Below are 19,355 nucleotides of genomic sequence, written 5' to 3'. Positions count from 1 at the left end.
AAAGTGCCAATCTAGTCTTCAAAAGAATTTATGCACCGTTCCAAGAAATGAGGAAATCCTTCCTTTGGCAAGTTTTCTAGTGTGAGTTCTCAAAGAAAGAGAAGGAGAGGGACAACTCTTCCCTTACTTTCAACCGGGAGAATTAACGCCTCTTACATGACCTCATCTCTGGTCCTCACCCGGGTTGTCTTTCCCCCTCTGGAACGAGGGCAGGGCCTGGTCCAAGGTTCACGGGCGGCACCTCCCGCAAGTAGTGCCCAGTGAACAGTGAGTGAATGAGTTATAAGCGTCCTACTTCCATCGACCCTCATAGGAGCCATTTGAAGGCCGTTACTGTTGCACAGTGGTGTGAACTATGCCCACCACTTGCCGTGGAGCGAGTCCTGAGCCCAGGTGAGGGCTCTGCCTCCGTACCTGGCCCCACGGAGACGCTGTATAGACGGGAAGCTGAGGCTCGATGTGCCGCCTGGTGACTCTGGGTCTAACTCCAAAGTCCAAATGTATTTCACTTCCACAGAAAAATACAGCATGATCCTTACCCTGCCTCCCCAAAAGCCTCCAGGGACAGAGGACAGGACTGAGAGCACGAGCATATAAAATCTTAGACTTGTCTGTGTTGCCATGTGGGACTGTTGAAGGGTCATCTTTTCTGTACAGTTACAGCTTTTCCATATTTAGTAATGAGGTTGGGCCAGTCCTGTCACGTTTCTGAGTCTCACTTTGTCCTCCAGCCTTGGGGTCCCCTCCCCAGGTCTGTGTTGCCCGGGGTGGGGCCTGTGGGAGTGCTTCCACAGGCCTCGGGTCAGTGGCGGCTCAAGGGTCAGCTCTGGATCTCAATGGCTCCTTCTCATATAATCCACCTTGTGGTGGATTTCTTATTTGCAGGCGTGTTTCTTTAGAGACTTGACTGTCTTGTTATGTGAGTGTGAGTCTCTGCAACGATCGCTTTACCGTGCTTGGTCTGCAGCTCCTTCGTGTTTTATTTCCCCTGATCATGAAGCATGTTCTCCCAGTGACGAGGGGGAAGTTCGACTTCCATTCCTCGCTTGCCCGTTGCTGTGTGCTCTTTTGCCTAAGCATTTAATCACACAAGCATGGATTCCCCCTCATGTGTATATATTTTTATTTTAACCTACTGGATGTTTTTTCTGATTACACAAGAAATATTTTCCTTTAGAACATATTTTGGCAAATATAAAAAAGCATGAAGAAGAAATGTCTCACCTCTGGTCATCCTATCTGTCAAAACTGTTAACACTTTGAATATATATATGTAGATATACACACACATATATATATACACACACACATATATATACACACACACATATATACACATATACAAATATGTATATCTTGGGCCACGCTTCATGGCTTGCAGGATCTTAGTTCCCCGACCAGGGATTGAACCCGGGCCACAACAGTGAAAGTGCTGAGTCCTAACCACTGGACCGCCAGGGAACTCCCTGATGTATTTTCTTCCAGCATTTTTTCTGTATGTAATTCAGACCATTCCTTTCGTGAGCTTATGGAACATTTAGAACATTGTTCTGTGTCACTGCTTAGTCATAGAAAAATGCCATTTTTAACGTCTAACATTAGGTTAAACTTTACAAAAGCATTGTTTTTGTAGGTCAAAAATGGTTGAATATCAGCAGTTAGGGTTTAACCTAATATTTGATCAAGTGGTTCATCATGATTATTTTCCTAATGTTAAATATTTAGATTGTTTCAGAGTTTCAATTAGTATACACAACACTGGGGTGAAAGTATTTTACATAATCTTTGCCAGTTTCAGTTTCTCCTCTTGTATTTGCCCTTTTAAAATCTGAAGGGAACAACAGCAAATTACTTTCTATAAAAAATTACAGTGGTAATTGCCTGATGCATTTTCAGGGCAAATGGCAATCACTGACTTCCATTTCCTTTGCTATTAGAACATCCCACCAGACCACGTAAATGTCAGTGAGAAACTTCTCATTGGGTCCGTGGGACAGCAAGGTTAGGGCCTCCTGGTGGATCTTAAAGCTCTGTTCAGAGCTTGCTCTGGCAGAGATTTTCAAGATTGGCATCACCTGATTTCCTTTTCATAATAAATCCTGATTTTTAGTTCTTTTATGACAGACACTTACTGTTGGTTTGTTCTGATGATAATCCTAGTGTTTCTATTTATTCAGGAAATTGCTGACTGCCTGCCTGCTGCCCTCTGCCTGCCACCATGCCATGTCCAGTAACAATATATATATTGTTTATTGAGCACGTACTGTGTGCCCCGCACAGTTCTGAGTGCTTTACACACATTTAATGTTTAAAGAGCCCTAAAGGGAGGCCTTGTGACTATAGGTAGCTTACCTGTAGGTTTTCATAACCTGCTCACGGGCACCACTGGGAGGTGGGGACCCTGGACTGCCCTGACACTGAAGGGCAGACGTTAGCCATGGTGCTTTACCACCTCCGTGGACACAGCCTTTCAGCTCTTGATCCGGGTTCCTTGGAGGGGTGTGTATACCATCATTTCAAAGGCTGGAGGTGTCCTTTTTAATGACCTTTTGATTGGAAAAAAATGACTTATTTTTTGTATATATTCACTGGGCTTTTTGGTACTGGTTTATCTGAGTGTGGGTTTATATATTTTTAAGCTATGGGCTTTTTTTGTTTGGTCTCATTTTCTAGGTCCAGAAGCTGCTATGTATGTGCCCAGTCGATTTCCATGGCATCTTCCAGTTGGATGAAAGGCGGAGAGACGCGGTGATTGCATTGGGCATTTTTCTCATTGAATCTGATCTACAGGTAGGACTTGGCTAAATTAAAAGTGTTTCTGCATGCAAAAGAGGGTGCAATTAGGGTTTAAGTTTGTGCCTACTTTATACTCCTAAATCAGGCCTAGAGGAGCGCTCGCGAACCTACCTTGTGTAAGTGGTCAGCTGAGGGCGAGTGATGGGGAGGGGGCAGAACTGGTGGGAATGAGACCTCTATGGACACGTCCTCAGGAAGGTGCGGTTTTTGTTTTCGACAGAATGTTAGAGTGCTTTGTGAAGTAATCATGTACCCTCCAGAGTAGACTTGATTTTAAACCTCAGGCAAAACGCTCGGGAGCCAGACTCAGAGTAACCACTTCTTTTCCTTCCAAAAAGACAGTGTTCTTTGAGATAATTGTGACATAACAGTCTTTTTCAAAACTATGATAGATATAAATTGTTTTAGAGTACATGTTAATGTGCCTTTTAAAGGTGATTTACAAACCATTGTTGTCACTACAACAGAAAATGGCCATTTTTTAGTATTTACCAAGGCTAATTGAAGCAAATGCTCAGTCACTGGATACAGAATCTTTTATCTGTTTATTTTTATCATTGCCAAAAATCATTTTTTAAAATTCCAAGTTTAATCATCCTATGTTAAAAAAATAAAGATGTCAGCTATTTGAATTTTTATTCATCTAAAAAAGTTAGCTTGCATGTCCTGGGAATTTTACTTCAATAAGAATTAATATTTTTGACAGAGTATTTATACATTTGAAAAAAAATAAGCATTTTAATTTTAGAGAAGTATTTCAAAAATTAAATAGGTTACCTGATCAAGGCCACACGAAAAACCAAGATTAGATGCATAAGCTGCATTTTAATTCTTCTTCCTATTTATTTACAAATGTGAAAATAAAGACAATCATTTTCTATTTACCAGGTCCTATTTAAATTTAAATATAAAAATAAAGGGAGGAAAATAAATTTTCAAAAAAAGAAACCTGTATAAGAAACTACTGCTATTCGAATGAGTATTACTTGAAACTATCTTTGGCAAACACATCACTTGCTGGATTTACCTGTGAGCCCCTAATACCTGTATTGGGTTTTTTCAGATGGCAGGGAAGAGACGAGTACAAGTTACTTTTGGTGTGGTTTGGGTTCCGGGTCAGTGGTTGGCAGGGGTGGCAGCAGCTGTCCCATGGGGCTCACAGTTGGCCTGAGCTTCCCAGGAAGCTGGAGGCCTCACGGACACCAAGGGAGGAGCCCGGTGTCTGCTGGCCCCTGCGCCTAGGGACCAGCTTTCTCGTGATCCACCTGGAGTTTGTGTTCCTTTCCTCCATCCCTGGTGGGCGCTGGCACTGGCCTCCTTTGTGCCCAGTTAGTGGGCTGCCCTGGTGGCAACCGTGGCCAGAGTAGCGGTGGTGGTGACACCATTGCAGGGTGTATGGGGGAGAGCCTGGGCCGCTTCCTCTCTGCAGGGCCTTGGTGTGCGGCCCCTTTGGGGTCTTGTGTGTGTTAGTACACCAGTTCCCTGGGCAATTGTTGTACAGGAAAAATGGTTTTGTTTTCACTAAAGAAAGTTCTCTCTTTATTTTGGTTACCTATTGTGGCATAAAAGTTACCCTAAAGTTGGTGGCTTAATTACCCCAAAGTTAGTTGGTTTTGTTTGGCAGAGGTTTTTGCTCATGAATCTGCAATTTAGCCAGAGCTCAGAAGAGCCCAGTCTCTGCTCCATTTGGTGTCATCTGGGGTGGCTCAAAGGCTGGCCCTGGAGTCACCTGAAGGCCCCTCCCCCACATGTGCTGGCTGGACCTTCTCTGGGGCTCTTGGCCAGGGTCCCTCCATGTGCATGGCCTCCCTGTGTGGCCTGGGCTGTCATTTGTCACAGCATAGTGTCTGGGTTGCAAGAGTGCGTGTCCTGAGAAAGAGCCGGGGGAAGTGGCTCTGCCATCTCTGAGCTAGCCTGGGAAGTCAGGCTCGTTCATTCTACTTTCTACATGCAGCTATCCCTCGGCGTCTTTGGGGGATTGGCTCCGGGACCCCTTGCAGGTACCACAGTCCAAGGATGCTCCAGTCTTCCATATAAAATGGTGTAGTACTGTCGGCTCTTTGTATCCACGGACGTGGAACCCTTGGATACGGAGGTCTGACTGTACACTAGAAGCAAGTCACCAAGGCAGCTCTGTTTCCAGGGGACGCAAATTTGACTCTGCCTTTTGGTGAAAGGAGTGTGGCAGAATTTGCAACCATGTATTCAAAGCCACATGTTTTTTCAGCGTTTCAGAACATCAGATAGTGTCCCCTTCTCTGGAGCACACTTGTCCTTCACGGGGGCAGCCGCATGTAGGGAGACAGCCAGGAGAGCTAGTGGTGGAAGGTTATGAACTCTATGCTGATTGGCTAGTTTGGAAACTAGATGAAAGTAATTTTTCCATTGGCTAACGTTGGCTATAAAGTCTAATGCTCAAAAAAAAAAAAAAAAAAAAGTCTAATGCTCAATTTGAGAGGAGCAAAAGGAAACATGAAGCCGAAAATTTATGAAAGGAAGGGAAGAGCACAAGGGCCGTGAACAACAGAAAGAAGCATCACCAAGTTTGTAAGCTGCTCTCCAGTCTGGAGGATGTGGTCCTGAGGTTTGGGTTTGGGGACTTTAAACACCTGGCAGGAGGCAGTTCTGAGTGTGTGCACACGTGTCTTCTTCTGGAGGGCAGAGCCAGGCTGGACCCTGAGCAGCAGAGGGCAGGTGTCGGCCTTCCTGTTGGCCGTAGGGACGCTGCCCGCCATGTGCAGCAGGAAGGGTGCGACGCTGTGCAAACGCCCTTCTCTGAGATGATCAGGATGTGGATGTGCTTTGTTTTGGGCTCAGTCTGTGCTAAAAAGCTACCAATCGTGTACTTAATTAAATGTATTTTTTTTTTTTTTTTTTTTTTTAGCACAAAGATTCTGTGGTTCCTTACCTTCTTCGACTTCTTAAAGGTCTTCCGAAAGTGTATTGGGTAGAAGAAAGCACAGCTCGGAAAGGCAGAGGTAGTTTTGCTTAAAGTTTTCCTGAATGCGAGGAAGCATCTGTGTGTTTCCCGTCTGCGAGGATTGAATGTTTAATCACACTAACGCGGCAGTTAGGATGCTTCTAGCTGGTTCCACTCCTGTGCCTGCAGCACTAGCGCTTTCTCACGTTGCCCAGAGCCCTGGGCGGGATGAGCGGAGCTGAGCAGGACCACGGGGACCCTCAGGAACCTTTGCTTATGTCCCATTGGCTGCCCTGGGTCCCCTGCTGTCCCTGAGCTGGTCTGTTGCCTCAGATGGAGAGGCTCACCCTGCAGTGAGGTCAGTTCTCCAGATGGCCTGGTGGCTGCACAGAAAGGAGGGCTGAGATGGGAGTTTGGGACTCAACCACTATGTCCACTGTCAGTTTTATCGCTTTGTCGATGTTGCTAAGTTTCCACTGAACTTTGCATCTTTGCAAATGGAATAAATTCATGTGTATTTCTTTTTAACTTGTATTTGATACTGATCTCTCTTTAAGGTCAAAGAGAAAGTTAGATAATCTTTTCTCTCTTCCCCTCCACTGCCCTCCCCTCCCTTCCTCCCTCCTTTCCTTCTTCCTCCTGTCCCTCCCGAAGTATTTACATAGGTCCCCTACATGCCAGGCATTGTGCTAAACGCTTATAACACTCATGATCTTGTAAACAGATTTCCCAAGACTCCAAAATCAGCTTGGAAGATCTCCAACATTTCAGAGTTCATGACCCATGAGACTGAAGTTTCCTTGTAATCTCTCTCTCTGAGTCCAAGGCCCCCACCTTCAGATCTAGCAGGGGGTTGGTGCCTGCAAAGAAGGCCCTTGTCCTTTCTGTTGGTGGCATGGCCTGAATTTGTCAGGTGGGCTCAGTCTGCTGGAGACTGTGCTGTCCTCATGAACATCCGCTTGTGCCTGCCCGTGTTCCTCTTGCCCTTTGGGTTTTCAGCATTTCTGGTGACTTACTGTACCTAAAGCTGACAGACCCCAAATTATTCAGGTGTCCTGGAATTTGAAAGACTACAGATTAAATAGAGCATTGCTGAAAAGTGAAACATCTGTGTCTACCATTGTTATCTAATTTGGGGAGAAGTAGAATACTAGAAAGTGTTGATCCTATTTTATTTCAAAACAAATATCACTTCTGTATACTTGGACTCATTCGAATGAGTTTTTTAGCATTATTTAAACATTGTTAGGGACTTTCCTGGTGGCGCAGTGGTTAAATATCTACCTGCTAATGCAGGGGACACAGGTTCAAGCCCTGGTCCGGGAAGGTCCCACATGTTGCGGAGCAGCTGGGCCCGTGCACCACAACTACTGAGCCTGTGCTCTAGAGCCCGCGAGCCAGAACTACTGAAGCCTGCATGCCTAGAGCCCGTGCTCCGCAACAAGAGAAGCCACCACAGTGAGAAGCCCACACACCACAACAAAGAGTAGCCCCCGCTCACCGCAAGTAGAGAAAGCCCACACGCAGCAATGAAGACCCAACGCAGCCAAAAATAAATAAATAAAAAATAGATAAATTTATTAAAAAAAAACATTGTTAGAGATATATAAATTTCCAATTATCGGGTAATATTTCAGTCTCCTAGTTTCTATTAAGGCAATATCATTTATGCTTTGATAAACCCCATAGCAGTAGTTCTTAAAGGGCCATCCCTGGGCCAGCAGCATCAGCACCCTGGGAACTTGTCAGAAAGGAGATTCTCAGACCCCACATTGGAGCTACTGAGTTAGGAACTCTGGGCCCGGGAGTCAGGCAGACTGCGTTTCAACAAGCCCTCCTGGTGGTCCCGGCCACGCTCAAGCTTGAGAAGGACCTAGAGCTGCATTTAAGAATCACGTGTGCGGAAGTAGACATGCAGTGGTCGTCTGCTCTGTGTGTGTGTGTCTTTGAGTCAGTGCTCAACGTTCAAAATTGGTTAAATGTTTAATAGTGATTGGACCTCCTCGGCAGCAGGTCTAAACTTCCCAAAGTGCAGAAGTGGTGCTTCACTTGTGGTCTTTTGGGTGTAGTGCTCCCTTCTTGACCTTGAGGCTCTGCTTCTGAGAATCTCTGTACTGGCAGGCTCAGTCAGGGAAGGGCTTAAAAACCTACGAGGAATAGAGCACATCTCTGGGTGCTCTTCTGAGGATTTTCTCCACCTGTCAAGAAAAAAGGAAAAAAAACATCAATTCAGTTTAAAGTGATAGTAATTGGTGTTTGACAGTTAGCCTCCATGGAACATCTCCCATAGTCTTACCAAGATTGATTTCCCAATTTTATTTAGGTCGGGAATAAAACATGGAATCTGTCATGTTGAGAGGCTCTGTAATCTCAGACTATAAATTGGCTCAGCAAACATTTCAATTTCTTGAACCAAAACATTTTATTACAAGGAAGGCAGGGGTGTTTCTCAGCGAACACCTTGGGCCCATATCTGTTCTCTGGAGGCTCATCCTGACGAGGGCGGCCTCCACTGTAAGCAGGTCCTTGGCAGCCATGTGAGAGGGAACAGCCAGATGGGGTGGCTGGTCAGTGTGATGATCTGATTCCTGTCTTTCTGCCTCCAGGCACCCTCCCAGTGGCTGAGAGCTTCAGCTTCTGCTTGGTCACTTTGCTGTCTGACGTGGCTTATAGGGACCCTTCCCTCAGGGATGAGGTAAGTGTGTGGTGACTTGGTGTGTGTTTCTTTAAGATCTGAGAGTCCCAAAGTGATGACAGGGCAAAAAAAAAAAGTGATTGGATTGTTTATGTTGATTTATTTCATACCGTTTGTCACACACATGAGAAATGTTAAATCCTGCTTGCAGTGCTTAGTCCCCTGCGACCTCCCGAGTCTTATCTCGTTCAGCTTTTCCAATTGCCCTGTGAGGTGGCCAGCAAAAGTTCACGCGTCCTCCTGCCTCCATGCTGGGGACTGACGTTCATAGGAGAAGATTTTCTGGAAAGCTGGAGCCGTTCCTTCAAAGGCTCCAGTTTTTTTAGTTTTAGTTTATTTTGTTGGAAATGTTACTTAAATGTATTTCATATTTCTCTCCTTTTATTTATTTATTTATTTTTGGCTGCATTGGGTCTTCGTTGCTGCGAGAGGGCTTTCTCTAGTTGCAGCGAGTGGGGGCTACTCTTCATTGTGGTGCATGGGCTTTTCATTATGGTGGCTTCTCTTGTTTCGGAGCATGGGCTCTAGGCGCATGGGCTTCAGTAGTTGCAGCACACGGGCTCAGTAGTTGTGGCTTGTGGACTCTAGAGCGTGGGCTTAGTAGTTGTGGCACACAGGCCTAGTAGCTCCACAGCATGTGAGATCTTCCCGGACCAAGGCTCAAACCTGTGTCTCCTGCTTTGGCAGGAGGATTCTTTTTTTTTTTTTTAGAAGGAAGGTTTTCTTTATTTTTTTTTTTTGCGGTACGCGGGCCTCACTCTGGTGGCCTCTCCCGTTGCGGAGCACAGGCTCCGGACGCGCAGGCTTAGCGGCCACGGCTCACGGGCCCAGCTGCTCCGCGGCATGTGGGATCTTCCTGGACTGGGCACGAACCCGTGTCCCCTGCATCGGCAGGCGGACTCTCAACCACTGCACCACCAGGGAAGCCCTGGCAGGCGGATTCTTAACCACTGCGCCACCAGAAAAGCCCCCCTGTATCTTTTTTAATTTTTAAAATCTCTTTCCTTACTATCACATTGTAAATTCTGTGTCCCTATTTCTGCCATTATGTTGGTCTCCACCCTTCTTTCTTAGTTTAGGTTCTTTATTTACTTGTGGGTTGGCTAAAGAGATAACTAGATACGTTAGAATCACATTATTTAAAAAGCTAACAGGGCTTTTCTATCAGTAACACCTATTGAAATAGGTCACCACAGAAGATGGTGGCATAAGTTTAATACGTGAAATGGACGAAACATTGCTTTCCAGGTCCTCACTGTTCCACATCATTTGACAGTAGCAAAACGTGAGCAGTTTGGTGATGAACAAGTCACCTCAGACCAACTTCATTTTTCTGCCTGGATTCCCCAAGACTGGAAGTGGGGGAGGTGAGAGGGACTCGGTCTGGGTGCTCTTCATCAGGGCCTGGACCACGCCTCTCCTGACATCCTGGGTCAGCAGTGTAGCGGAGGGCAGGGTTTGCAGAGCCACCTGAAGGACTACCCCAGGGGCACCTGGCAGGAGTCTCTGGTCGCCTGCCCCCTGCAGTGGAAGCTGAACAGCTAGGACCAGCCAGGACTGGGGATGAAAATCCTGAAAGCAAGTCAGTCTTGTCTGTAGATGATTCAGATGCCAAGCTGGGAATCGAGGACCTTCGCAGTGAACTGAAGCTTATGCCCTGAGCTTTTGTGGGACTCAGTGACAGGCAAAAAAATACCAGCCCTGCGGGTGGAGGGGCACAGCTTGAGGCAGCATGTGTGAGAGACACTTAAGGATTTCATTTCTCTGTGAGTTCATGGAGCCAGCAGTGTGAAGGGCTGCTGGAAAGCCAGTGTCATGTCCACAGACGTCTGGGGTCCGTGCTGAGTCTGGTGATTACTCGGGGAGATCCCCAGCATCGCTGGAATAGTAGTGTGTTTTGTCTGAACACTGCAGTTGGAGATGGTTTCTTACACACTGAGCTATAGTGGAATCAGGCAGGCCATCAGCAAGGACTTGAATCATAAGGAACGGATGGAAAGAACCAGGGGTGTTGAGCTGTGAAGAGAGATTGGGGGCCTGTCACCTGTTTCCAGAGTTAGGAGGCCTGTGGACCAGCCAGAGAGGGAGGGTTCTGTCCACAGAAGGTCTGTTGCCTGACCCCTCTGCAGAGCTTCCGTGCAGGGGGTTATGGATCAGGAATGAGGTTGGACAAGAGAATGTCTAAAGTTCCCTCTAGTTCTGAATTAATTTTGTGATATTTATCTGATTTTGTTTATAAGTTTGTGTGTTATGTTTCCTTGGCTATTCCAGATTTTAGAGGCGCTTTTGCAGGTTTTGCATGTCCTTTTGGGAATGTGCCAGGCCTTGGAGATTCAAGAGAAAGGTATGTTTTCTTTTTATTGTTTGTGATTATCCTTCCCCTTGCTTTTCCCAGTCTTCAGATTTTCTGTTCTTTGCAACCAGTGTATCTGGTGGACGTGACCTTTGCTGCATGTTAGCTGAGAGCCCACGTGGGGTCATGAGCACAGGTCTGCTGCCTGAATGCTGGGCCACTTCCCCCTCTGGGGCTCGGTTTCTTCACCTGTAACATGTCTGAAAGTCATTTTTCTTCTGGTGTGAGGCTACCAATCTGCTCCCAGAAGGACTAAATGCACTGATTAAGTCCCGTAAGGGAGCCTGCTCAGGTGACGTGGCTGAGGGACTGATTTGGAGGTGCTGTGCGTGGTTAAGACCTCCCACCCACAGGCCGTGTCTGCAGCCGTGGTTGAGGATGGATGGAAAATACTGCCGGTCAGTGCCTGGGCTTGGCCCTGTTGCCATGGCTAGTTCTGGCCCTTGGACTTGCTGGTGGGGGGCTCTGAGATGGGTGGTCCCAGGTCCCCAGGTGGTGCTGCCACGGCTTCCCTCTGCCTTCCAGAATACCTCTGCAAGTATGCGGTCCCGTGCCTCATAGGAATCTCCCGCGCATTTGGGCGTTACAGCAACACGGAAGAGTCCCTCCTGTCCAGGCTCTTCCCCAGAGTCCCTCCTCATTCCCTCCACGTCCCCGAGGAGCTGGAAGGTGTACGGAGGCGGTCCTTCAACGACTTTCGCTCCATCCTCCCCAGCAACCTGCTGGCGGTGTGTCAGGAGGGCACCCTGAAGAGAAAGGCCAGCAGCGTGTCCAGCATCTCGCAGGTGGGGCCATGCGCCCAGACGGACAGGGGACGGGGGCTTGTTAGGTGCCCACTTGCATGTAGTTTGAGGGAACTTGGGGAACGTGAAGGATTCTCATTAGAGTTCTCTTTAATTCAAAGGTTGCCTTGTCCTTTTTAAGATTTATAAGTGAGTCATCTCCTGGGAGGTGAAGTGTTTGGGCACCAGCTCTTTTCTGAGTGCAAGACAGTTGGTGCCTGTAGAGAATATGTCATTGACTCATGGAGAAAGACAGGGACACGAAACACTGAGAATAGTCTGGCTCAGTCATCAGGTGTAGAATATATGGCTAGACACAAGAATTTAGAATTACAGTAGAGAACCTGTAGCCAGGATGGGCTTCAGCGAGGAGGTGGGGCTGAACCAGGGCTCTGGCCAGCAGAGGGAGCCTTGTCTGAGACAGATCTGACTGAGGTCTGACTGGCCTTTCTTATCTGTGCGTGTGGTTGTGTGTTTCAGGTCAGCCCTGAACGAGGGGTGCCCCCTCCCAGCTCCCCTGGAGGATCCACCTTTCACTACTTCGAAGGTGGGCTTCGCCTTTCTGCTGACCGAGCCCCCAGGCACTGCTGTTGTGCATCTTGAGTGTCAAGCTTTTAGAAAGCATTTATTTTCTATTTTTGATTAAACTTCTTAAACTTGAATCTAAAAATATTTCAAACATAGAGAAAAGTGCAGACAATAATATACAGGACCCCAAATGCCTGCCATCTGAATCTTAGTACATTAACCTGTGAAAGCACTGCTTTTCAGGTGGAAATACTAGCGGTGGGTCCTTCTTTTGTTTCTTGTTGTTTAAGGTCATTAAGTGTGTGGATAACATTAAAGAACATAGTAATGAGACTGCATGTAATCCCTTATGTTTAATGAGTAATACTTTCTGTAGAGCTTTGCTGTTCACAAAGGACTTTCAGGTAATTTACTGAATTTGATTCGTGTGGCAGCTCTGTGCAGTGTCAGACACTTGTTACAATAGCCTTCACCTTCTCCTCGAAGGAAGTAAGATGCAGATTGTGGGGAGGAAGTGGGGAAACAAGACCTCCACACCTCATGGCACCATCCGTTCCATTATCAGTGCCACCCCTGCATAAATCCCAAATCTTACACCTGTGGTTCCTGCAGCTCTGCCTTTTGCCTCCTTTTGTGTCCACCACGCACTGGGTCAGCCACGCAGGATGTCATCCTCATGTCGTGGTGTGTGTCCGGGTCACAGACTTCTTGCCTTCTCTTATGACTATCATTATTTTTTACAATAAACTGTTATGTCCTTAAGGTGAACGACATGATGGTTTGATATACATAAATGTGGTGAGGTGGTTACTGCAGTCAAGCCATTAACTATACATCTCCTCACATAGTCACCATTGTGTGTGTGCGTGTGTGGTTAGAGCACCTCCTCTCTCAGCGCATTTCTAGCATCCAGCACGGTGTAATTAGCTCTCTGGACTCAGCCCGCATAACGGTCATCTCCCCATTTCCCCACCTCCCGCCCCGGTCACCACACTCTCTGCTCCCATGTCTTTGAGTTTTTTAGATTCCACATATAAGTGAGATTGTGCAGTTTTTTTCTTTCTGTAACTGGCTTACTTCACTCAGCATAATGCCCTCCAGGAATATTATTCAGCCTTAGGAAAGGAGATCCTGCCATTTGTGACAACGTGGATGAACCTGTATGTGATGCTGAGTGAGATAAGCCGGTCACACGGGTGCATATATAATGGAAAACACATGGAGCATGTGTGTTCATGCACACTGTACATATACATGTTTTATGTAGTTTTCACACACATTTCATGCGCGCACACACACGCCCTTCCCACCTTCTCCCCACCTGTTCCCTTTAATTTGGCCTCACCCCACCCCCCGTCCAGCCCCCTCTGTGGCTTCACCGTGTTGGCCTCCAGCGTCTCAGCTCCTCTCAGTATTGTTGCCCCCGCTCTGTTGTAAGCTGCCTCCTGGTGTCATGGCTCTTAACCTGTAAAAAGGTGTAATTCTTTTTTTGTTGTTGTTCTCACATGTCTGGGTGGAAAATATTAGGACATGATTCTACCTAAGCTTTGACCTGAAACACCCCAGTGAGAGGCAACCCTCCCCAAGGATTTGCAATCCAGCTTTTACTTCTTTTTTTAATTGAAATATAGTTGATTTATAATGTATTAGTTTCTGATATATAGCACAGTGATTCAGTTATACATATAATATTTTTTTTCAGATTCTTTTCCATTATGGTTTATTACAGGATATTGACTGTAGTTCCCTGTGTTATTCAGTAGGACCTTGTTGTTTACCTATCTCACATAGAGTAATTTGTATCTGCTGCTCCCAAATTCCTAATTTATCCCTCCCCCACCCCCTTTCCCCTTTAGTAACTGTAAGCTTGTTTTCTATGTCTGTGAGTCTGTTTCTGTTTTGTGAATAAGTTCATTTGTGTCATGTTTTTTAGACTCCACATATAAGTGATATCATAACGATATTTGTCTTTCTCTGTCTGACTTACTTCACTTAGTAACTTAGTATGATGATCTGTAGGTCCATCCATGTTGCTGCAAATGGCATTATTTCATTCTTTTTTATGGCTAAGTAGTATTCCATTGTATATATACGTACCACATCTTTTTTTTTTTTTTTTTTTTTTTTTGCGGTACGCGGGCCTCTCACTGTTGTGGCCTCTACTGTTGCGGAGCACAGGCTCCAGACGTGCAGGCTCAGCAGCCATGGCTCACGGGCCCAGCCGCTCCGCGGCATGTGGGATCTTCCTGGACCGGGGCACGAACCCGTGTCCCCTGCATCGGCAGGCGGACTCTCAACCACTGCGCCACCAGGGAAGCCCCCACGTCTTCTTTATCCATTCATGTGTCAATGGACGTTTAGGTTGTTTCCATGTCTTAGCTATTGTGTATAGTGCTGCTATGAACGTTGGGGTGCATGTATCTTTTGTATTAGAATTTTCTCTGGATATATGCCCAGGAGTGGGATTGCTGAATTATATCAGCCTTTACTTCACATGGAATTTGAGTGTAAACAAAAGCAAAATCGATACCGTTGTTGGTTCTTGAGGGAGTATCTGGGTCTCATACTCCCACGACTGACTTTCTGGTTTTGCCCCATCAGCCTCTTACTTGCCTGATGGGAGTGCCCTGGAGCCCGACTACTACTTCTCCACCATCAGCTCCAGCTTCTCCGTTTCTCCTCTTTTCAATGGCATCACTTACAAGGAGTTCAGTATTCCCCTGGAGATGCTCCGGGAACTCGTAAACCTGGTAAGCATAGCCTTGATGGATAGATGGACCACGGGTATATCAACCAGTGGAATTGCTAGTTGTGTCAGCCTATATTTCACAGCACAGCTTGGTAGTCACAGTTTTCAGATTAAAGAGGGAAGGAGGGTCACATTCTCGGAGTTGCTGTGCGGCATGTTCTCATTTGTCCCTGCAGCCGCCACGTGGGGCGTGGCCATGCGTCCCCTTGTTAGAGGTGAGGAAGTTGGTGTCAAGTACTTTAAGGGCTAAGGGCAGGGCCCAGGCTCAGGCTGTGGTCCGACCCCAAGCCCACCTGCTCTTGCACTTGACCCAGCTCAGGGGCTGCTCTGTTTGGAGTAATACAGAGCTAATGTTTCCTGTCTGGGGACCTCTGTGTGATCTTTGCAGTCACATCAGAGATGCCATTGTCTGAGTCCTGGAGTGGCTGGGCCTGTGACCCACCCCTGAAGTTGCCATGCTTGTACCAGGGTGCTGCATGGTGGATTTGGGTGGGCCAGGACAGACTCCAAAGACAGGGCTTTCTGCTTTGGAACGAATGAGAGAGAAGAAGAAGGTCAGGGTGAGGCGGGGGCCGGGGACGTGGCGCTTGCCTGTGAGGAGTGTGAACAGAAATGGCCCAGAGGTGGTGGCTACGGGTGGAGAAGCAAGAAGATGACCCAGTGTCGGCGGGCAGGGTGGAGCCAGGGTGAGCTGCTCAGTAGCCGGCTGTCCTGAGACCCCCCAGCCGGCCATGCTGTCAGTGTCCCGACGGGACAGCAGCTCTTTAGGGTCGTGTCAAGAGATTCCAGTTGAAGGCTGGATGTCTTGGGTCGTTCAGGGGAATTTGTTTTTCAGTTTTTTTTAACTTTCAAGGTTAGGTTTTCTTCTAAACCATTTTTAAATTTCTTCTCCTGGCATGTCGTTTATCATTATCCATATGTTTTAAAAATAACCTTACAGCACTGTAGTGTGGTGGCAGTTTTCTCAGGCGGTTCTTAGTCGGCAGAACAGTTCTTCCTGTCCTGAGCACTGGTACAGAGTGGGGCCAGGGTGGGGGTGGCCAGTGCTCCTGTGAGGAATTCGCAGTGTGTGCTGCAGCGCCCAGAAGAGCCAGCGCCCTGGCCTGGGGAAGGGGCATCGTTGGCGCCTGGGGACCGGCTGTGATGGGGGTCTACCACGTCTGGGAGGGGCCTCGGGGGGGAAAAGTCAGTCTTGCCTGGAGTCTCAGCGCTTTCGCTTCCTGGAAATGGAAACCTCATGTACCCAGATTTGAGGGAGTTGGTTCCTTTTCTGTTTTTATTTCATTCCCATCTGTGGTAAGAAAGAAGTTCTAGGTGATGGCAGGATTAGGGACATTTGTGTGTGTATTGGAGCCTTGGGGCTCCAGTGATGTGCTTATTGTTGGCCTCTTATTTCCATCCATTTTTCACTGTGAGCTTGTGATATGGTTTCATACGTCAGCACGATTTGTTCTTCAGTGGAATGAGCTGGCACTCCTGTCTCCCTCTATGTGTGCCAGGTGCTCACGAGGTCTCGTTTCCCTTGCAGGTGAAGAAGATTGTTGAGGAGCCTGTTCTCAAGTCCCTGGATGCAGTCGTAGCCAGCGTGATGGAGGTACGTACTCTCTGTGAGGGCATCACGCCGAGATCACCTGCCGGGCACATCTGTGTCGGGGGAGTGGTGAGGGTTTGCAGTGGGTGGGGTGGGGCCACCAGAGTGAGGGAGAGGCTCGCCCTGAGACTTCTGCGTACGTTCCAGTGACGACAGCACACCTGCCGCCCAAGGCCTTGCCCTGTGCCTGGCTCCTTTAGATGTGTCCCCTACCGGTGCCCCGTCCTGGCCCCTGAGCACTGGTCAGGGTCTCTACTTCACAAGTGAAAGCAGAGGTTCGGGGAGGACTAACTGGTGCCCGCGTCCCATGGTCAGCATGGGAGCTGGATTGTGGCCTGGGCCCCAACTCTGCTCCATTGTGGTCCTTGCCCCCACGGTGCCTGCAGAGCCACTGCCAGGGCTCGGTACACACCTCTCATCAGTCCAGGCACTGCAGGCCCTGGCTTGTGAGTGTGAGGGGTGTGTACTCAGGCATCTTCTGTCCTTAGCATGTTTGGAACCAAGGCCCACAGCTTTATTTATAAAATCATTAAATGTCGCTGCTGGGAGGCCTCAAAGTCCCTGGGAACATTTGGGTCAGCCCCCTTTTGTCAGGGTCCAGAGAGATCACCGATTTCCAGGCTGATGGCTGCTGTGGCCATGTGCTGGGCTCAGATACCTTGTTAAGCCTGGCATTCTTTCTCTCATCCGATAATAAGACATGCAGCGCCTGGCACCACCAGGCTCAGTTATGAAGCGGGAAGGGTACCACCAGGGACCTCCCTATGCTGCAGGCCACAGCTCCTGCCCTGCATGCGCTCCACCCCGCTGTCTGCGGGCATTAGGTGTGTGGCCGGTCACTTGCCAGCTGGTCCGCAGCCCTCCTGCCTGTGGGCCTGAGCTCTCACTGTGCTTGCTCTCAGAGGTGTCCTGGTGTCCTTTGTCGGTGTGGGGTCGTGTGACCCTGGGCAAACCAGGAGGCCAGGGCTGGAGCTGGGCTGGCAGGCACAGCAGCCAGACGTGTTGGGCCCGAGTGCCGTCCGTGGTGAAGAGCTGGCTTGGGTCCTGAGGGGAGAGGAATGCCAGGAACATGGGGCTTTGGGGCCCTTTTCCCCGTGGAACAGAGCAGTTTCTCATATTTTGTTTCATAATTTGGACTTTAGTGTAAATGTCCATTTGAAGAATTGGTTTTGTGGCTAAATAAAAGCTCGAATCCGAGTCACTGCAGGATAATCCTCCTCCTCATCCACCTTCACTGGCAGTGACCGTGCTTATTATGTGCCAGATGTGACTCCCTCTCCTTGAACCCACGGCACACCCACTCTCAGCCGGGAAGACAGAGGCTGGCAGGGCCTTCATCACACAGCTCTGGGGCCCTGGGGCCGGGCTGCACCGCCCAGGTTCCTCCCTCCTTGCTCTGGGGTGGGACCCCTGCTCACCTTAACCTCAGCCAGTGTCACATCTGCCCTGCAGGGAGTCATGAGGACTGTGCCTGTAGGGCCATTCGCGCAGCGCCCTCTGATGGCACCGGTGCCCATGGGACACGGCCTCCACCAGCCTCGCCCCACAGGCCCCTTCCCGCTGTGGATTTGCCTCCGCATCTGCCTTCCGCGCGCTTACCTGTGTCAGAACTTTTGTAAATCGTGCCTTTCCGTTGCACTAGACTGAGGGTGCAGAAAAATTAACAGCATCTTACTCAACTCACTAGACCTTGGATGAATTTTTTTCCCCAGAAGAAAACTAGCGTCACATTTTAGATGAGATTGCTAAAGAAAATTTAAAGTGAATTTTAGTTACAAAACGTAGGCCGAATCCGAAGGTGCCCCAGCTGTCATGTCTATGACTGAGGGGGACAGGGTGCAATGTGGTCTTGTGGCCCTGTGGCTCCTGCACCCCCACTCTCCTTGTTCAAAGATGCCTGGAGAGGGTGAGCCCTCAGTGAGAGGAGGTGGTCCATCCTCCAGGGGCCTGGGGCTGCTCCCTGCAGGCATCTCTGGGCAGTGTGAGCGTAGGAGGGAGGAGGGAGTCACTGCAGTGACCGGCGGTGCCAGTCACGCGTCCCATGCCTCTACCCGCAGGCCAACCCCAGCGCCGACCTCTACTACAGCGTGTTCAGCGACCCCCTCTATGTGGCCACATTCAAGATGCTACGGGACACTCTGTACTACATGAAAGGTGAGGGTGGGGTCCTGCCCTTGTGCCAGGGCCGCTTCACAGCATCTGCAAGGAACGTGGACACGTTCCTGGGAGAAGCAGGCGATGAGGGACATGCACCTGTCGTCCTGCCCCCGGTGCTGCCAGCAGCGCAGCCTCTTTGGTGGGTGTGTCTCCTCGGCTGATGTCTGACACGGACGTGTGGGGTCTTCCTGATCCCCTGGTCAGGCATACAGTCTAATGTGTCTGCCTTACATGTTTCAAAACATTAAAAAAATGAGAAAACGAGGCAGTCGTGATCTTACAACTCAGAATAATTTGTCAGTAGCGGAGCTCACACACGGAGTTAGCAGTTCCTTCCAGGCTCTCTTGTGTGTTTTAAACACAGTTTTCCTAGGCTCTTCCCTTAAGTTGCTGAATGTGCTTCATAAACAAAAGCTTTGATGACCACATGGTGTCCTGTGGGTGTCCCATAATCTCCTTAGCTGTTTTCCTGATCTGATTCCAAGCACTGCTGGGGCCTGAACCTGGTTGGGGCCACCATGAGGGCTAGGTTCCCGAAAAGCGGCAGGTGCTGGCTGCTCGGCCTGACCCCGGAGCCTGTGGCCTCCCCTAGCCAGTCTGCTGCTGGCTTTCTTGGCCAGTCTGCCCTCTGCCTGTGCCGTCTCTCAGGTCCCCTGCACTGTCCAGGCCCGAGGACGAGAGCTGGGAGAGGCTGCAGACTGGGTGCCTTCCTGTGCAGGGGGTCCTCCTCGGGCTGCATCCAGCTTTCCCACATCTGATAACTGACGCCCTTTTTAGAAAGTAT

General features: G+C 48.7%; 1 protein-coding gene across 5 annotated transcripts in view; it reads left to right on the top strand.

Moving 5' to 3' along the window:
- PI4KA (phosphatidylinositol 4-kinase alpha) overlaps nt 1-19,355 on the top strand; it is a 94,974-nt gene that overhangs the window by 19,666 nt on the left and 55,953 nt on the right. For all 5 annotated transcript variants that reach the window (XM_082667279.1, XM_082667278.1, XM_082667277.1 and 2 more), the window contains exons 2-10: nt 2,674-2,790; nt 5,681-5,774; nt 8,323-8,411; nt 10,683-10,755; nt 11,290-11,549; nt 12,027-12,093; nt 14,676-14,824; nt 16,352-16,417; nt 18,472-18,568. In XM_082667279.1, coding sequence (XP_082523405.1) covers nt 2,674-2,790; nt 5,681-5,774; nt 8,323-8,411; nt 10,683-10,755; nt 11,290-11,549; nt 12,027-12,093; nt 14,676-14,824; nt 16,352-16,417; nt 18,472-18,568 — 1,012 coding nt within the window. The remainder of the gene's footprint in view (nt 1-2,673; nt 2,791-5,680; nt 5,775-8,322; nt 8,412-10,682; nt 10,756-11,289; nt 11,550-12,026; nt 12,094-14,675; nt 14,825-16,351; nt 16,418-18,471; nt 18,569-19,355) is intronic.

The sequence above is a fragment of the Grampus griseus genome (genome assembly GCF_964374135.1).
Source record: "Grampus griseus genome assembly, chromosome: 12".
Lineage (NCBI taxonomy): Eukaryota > Metazoa > Chordata > Mammalia > Artiodactyla > Delphinidae > Grampus > Grampus griseus.
The sequence above is the reverse complement of the archived record's forward strand: the minus strand, read 5'-3'. Positions and strand labels throughout refer to the sequence as shown.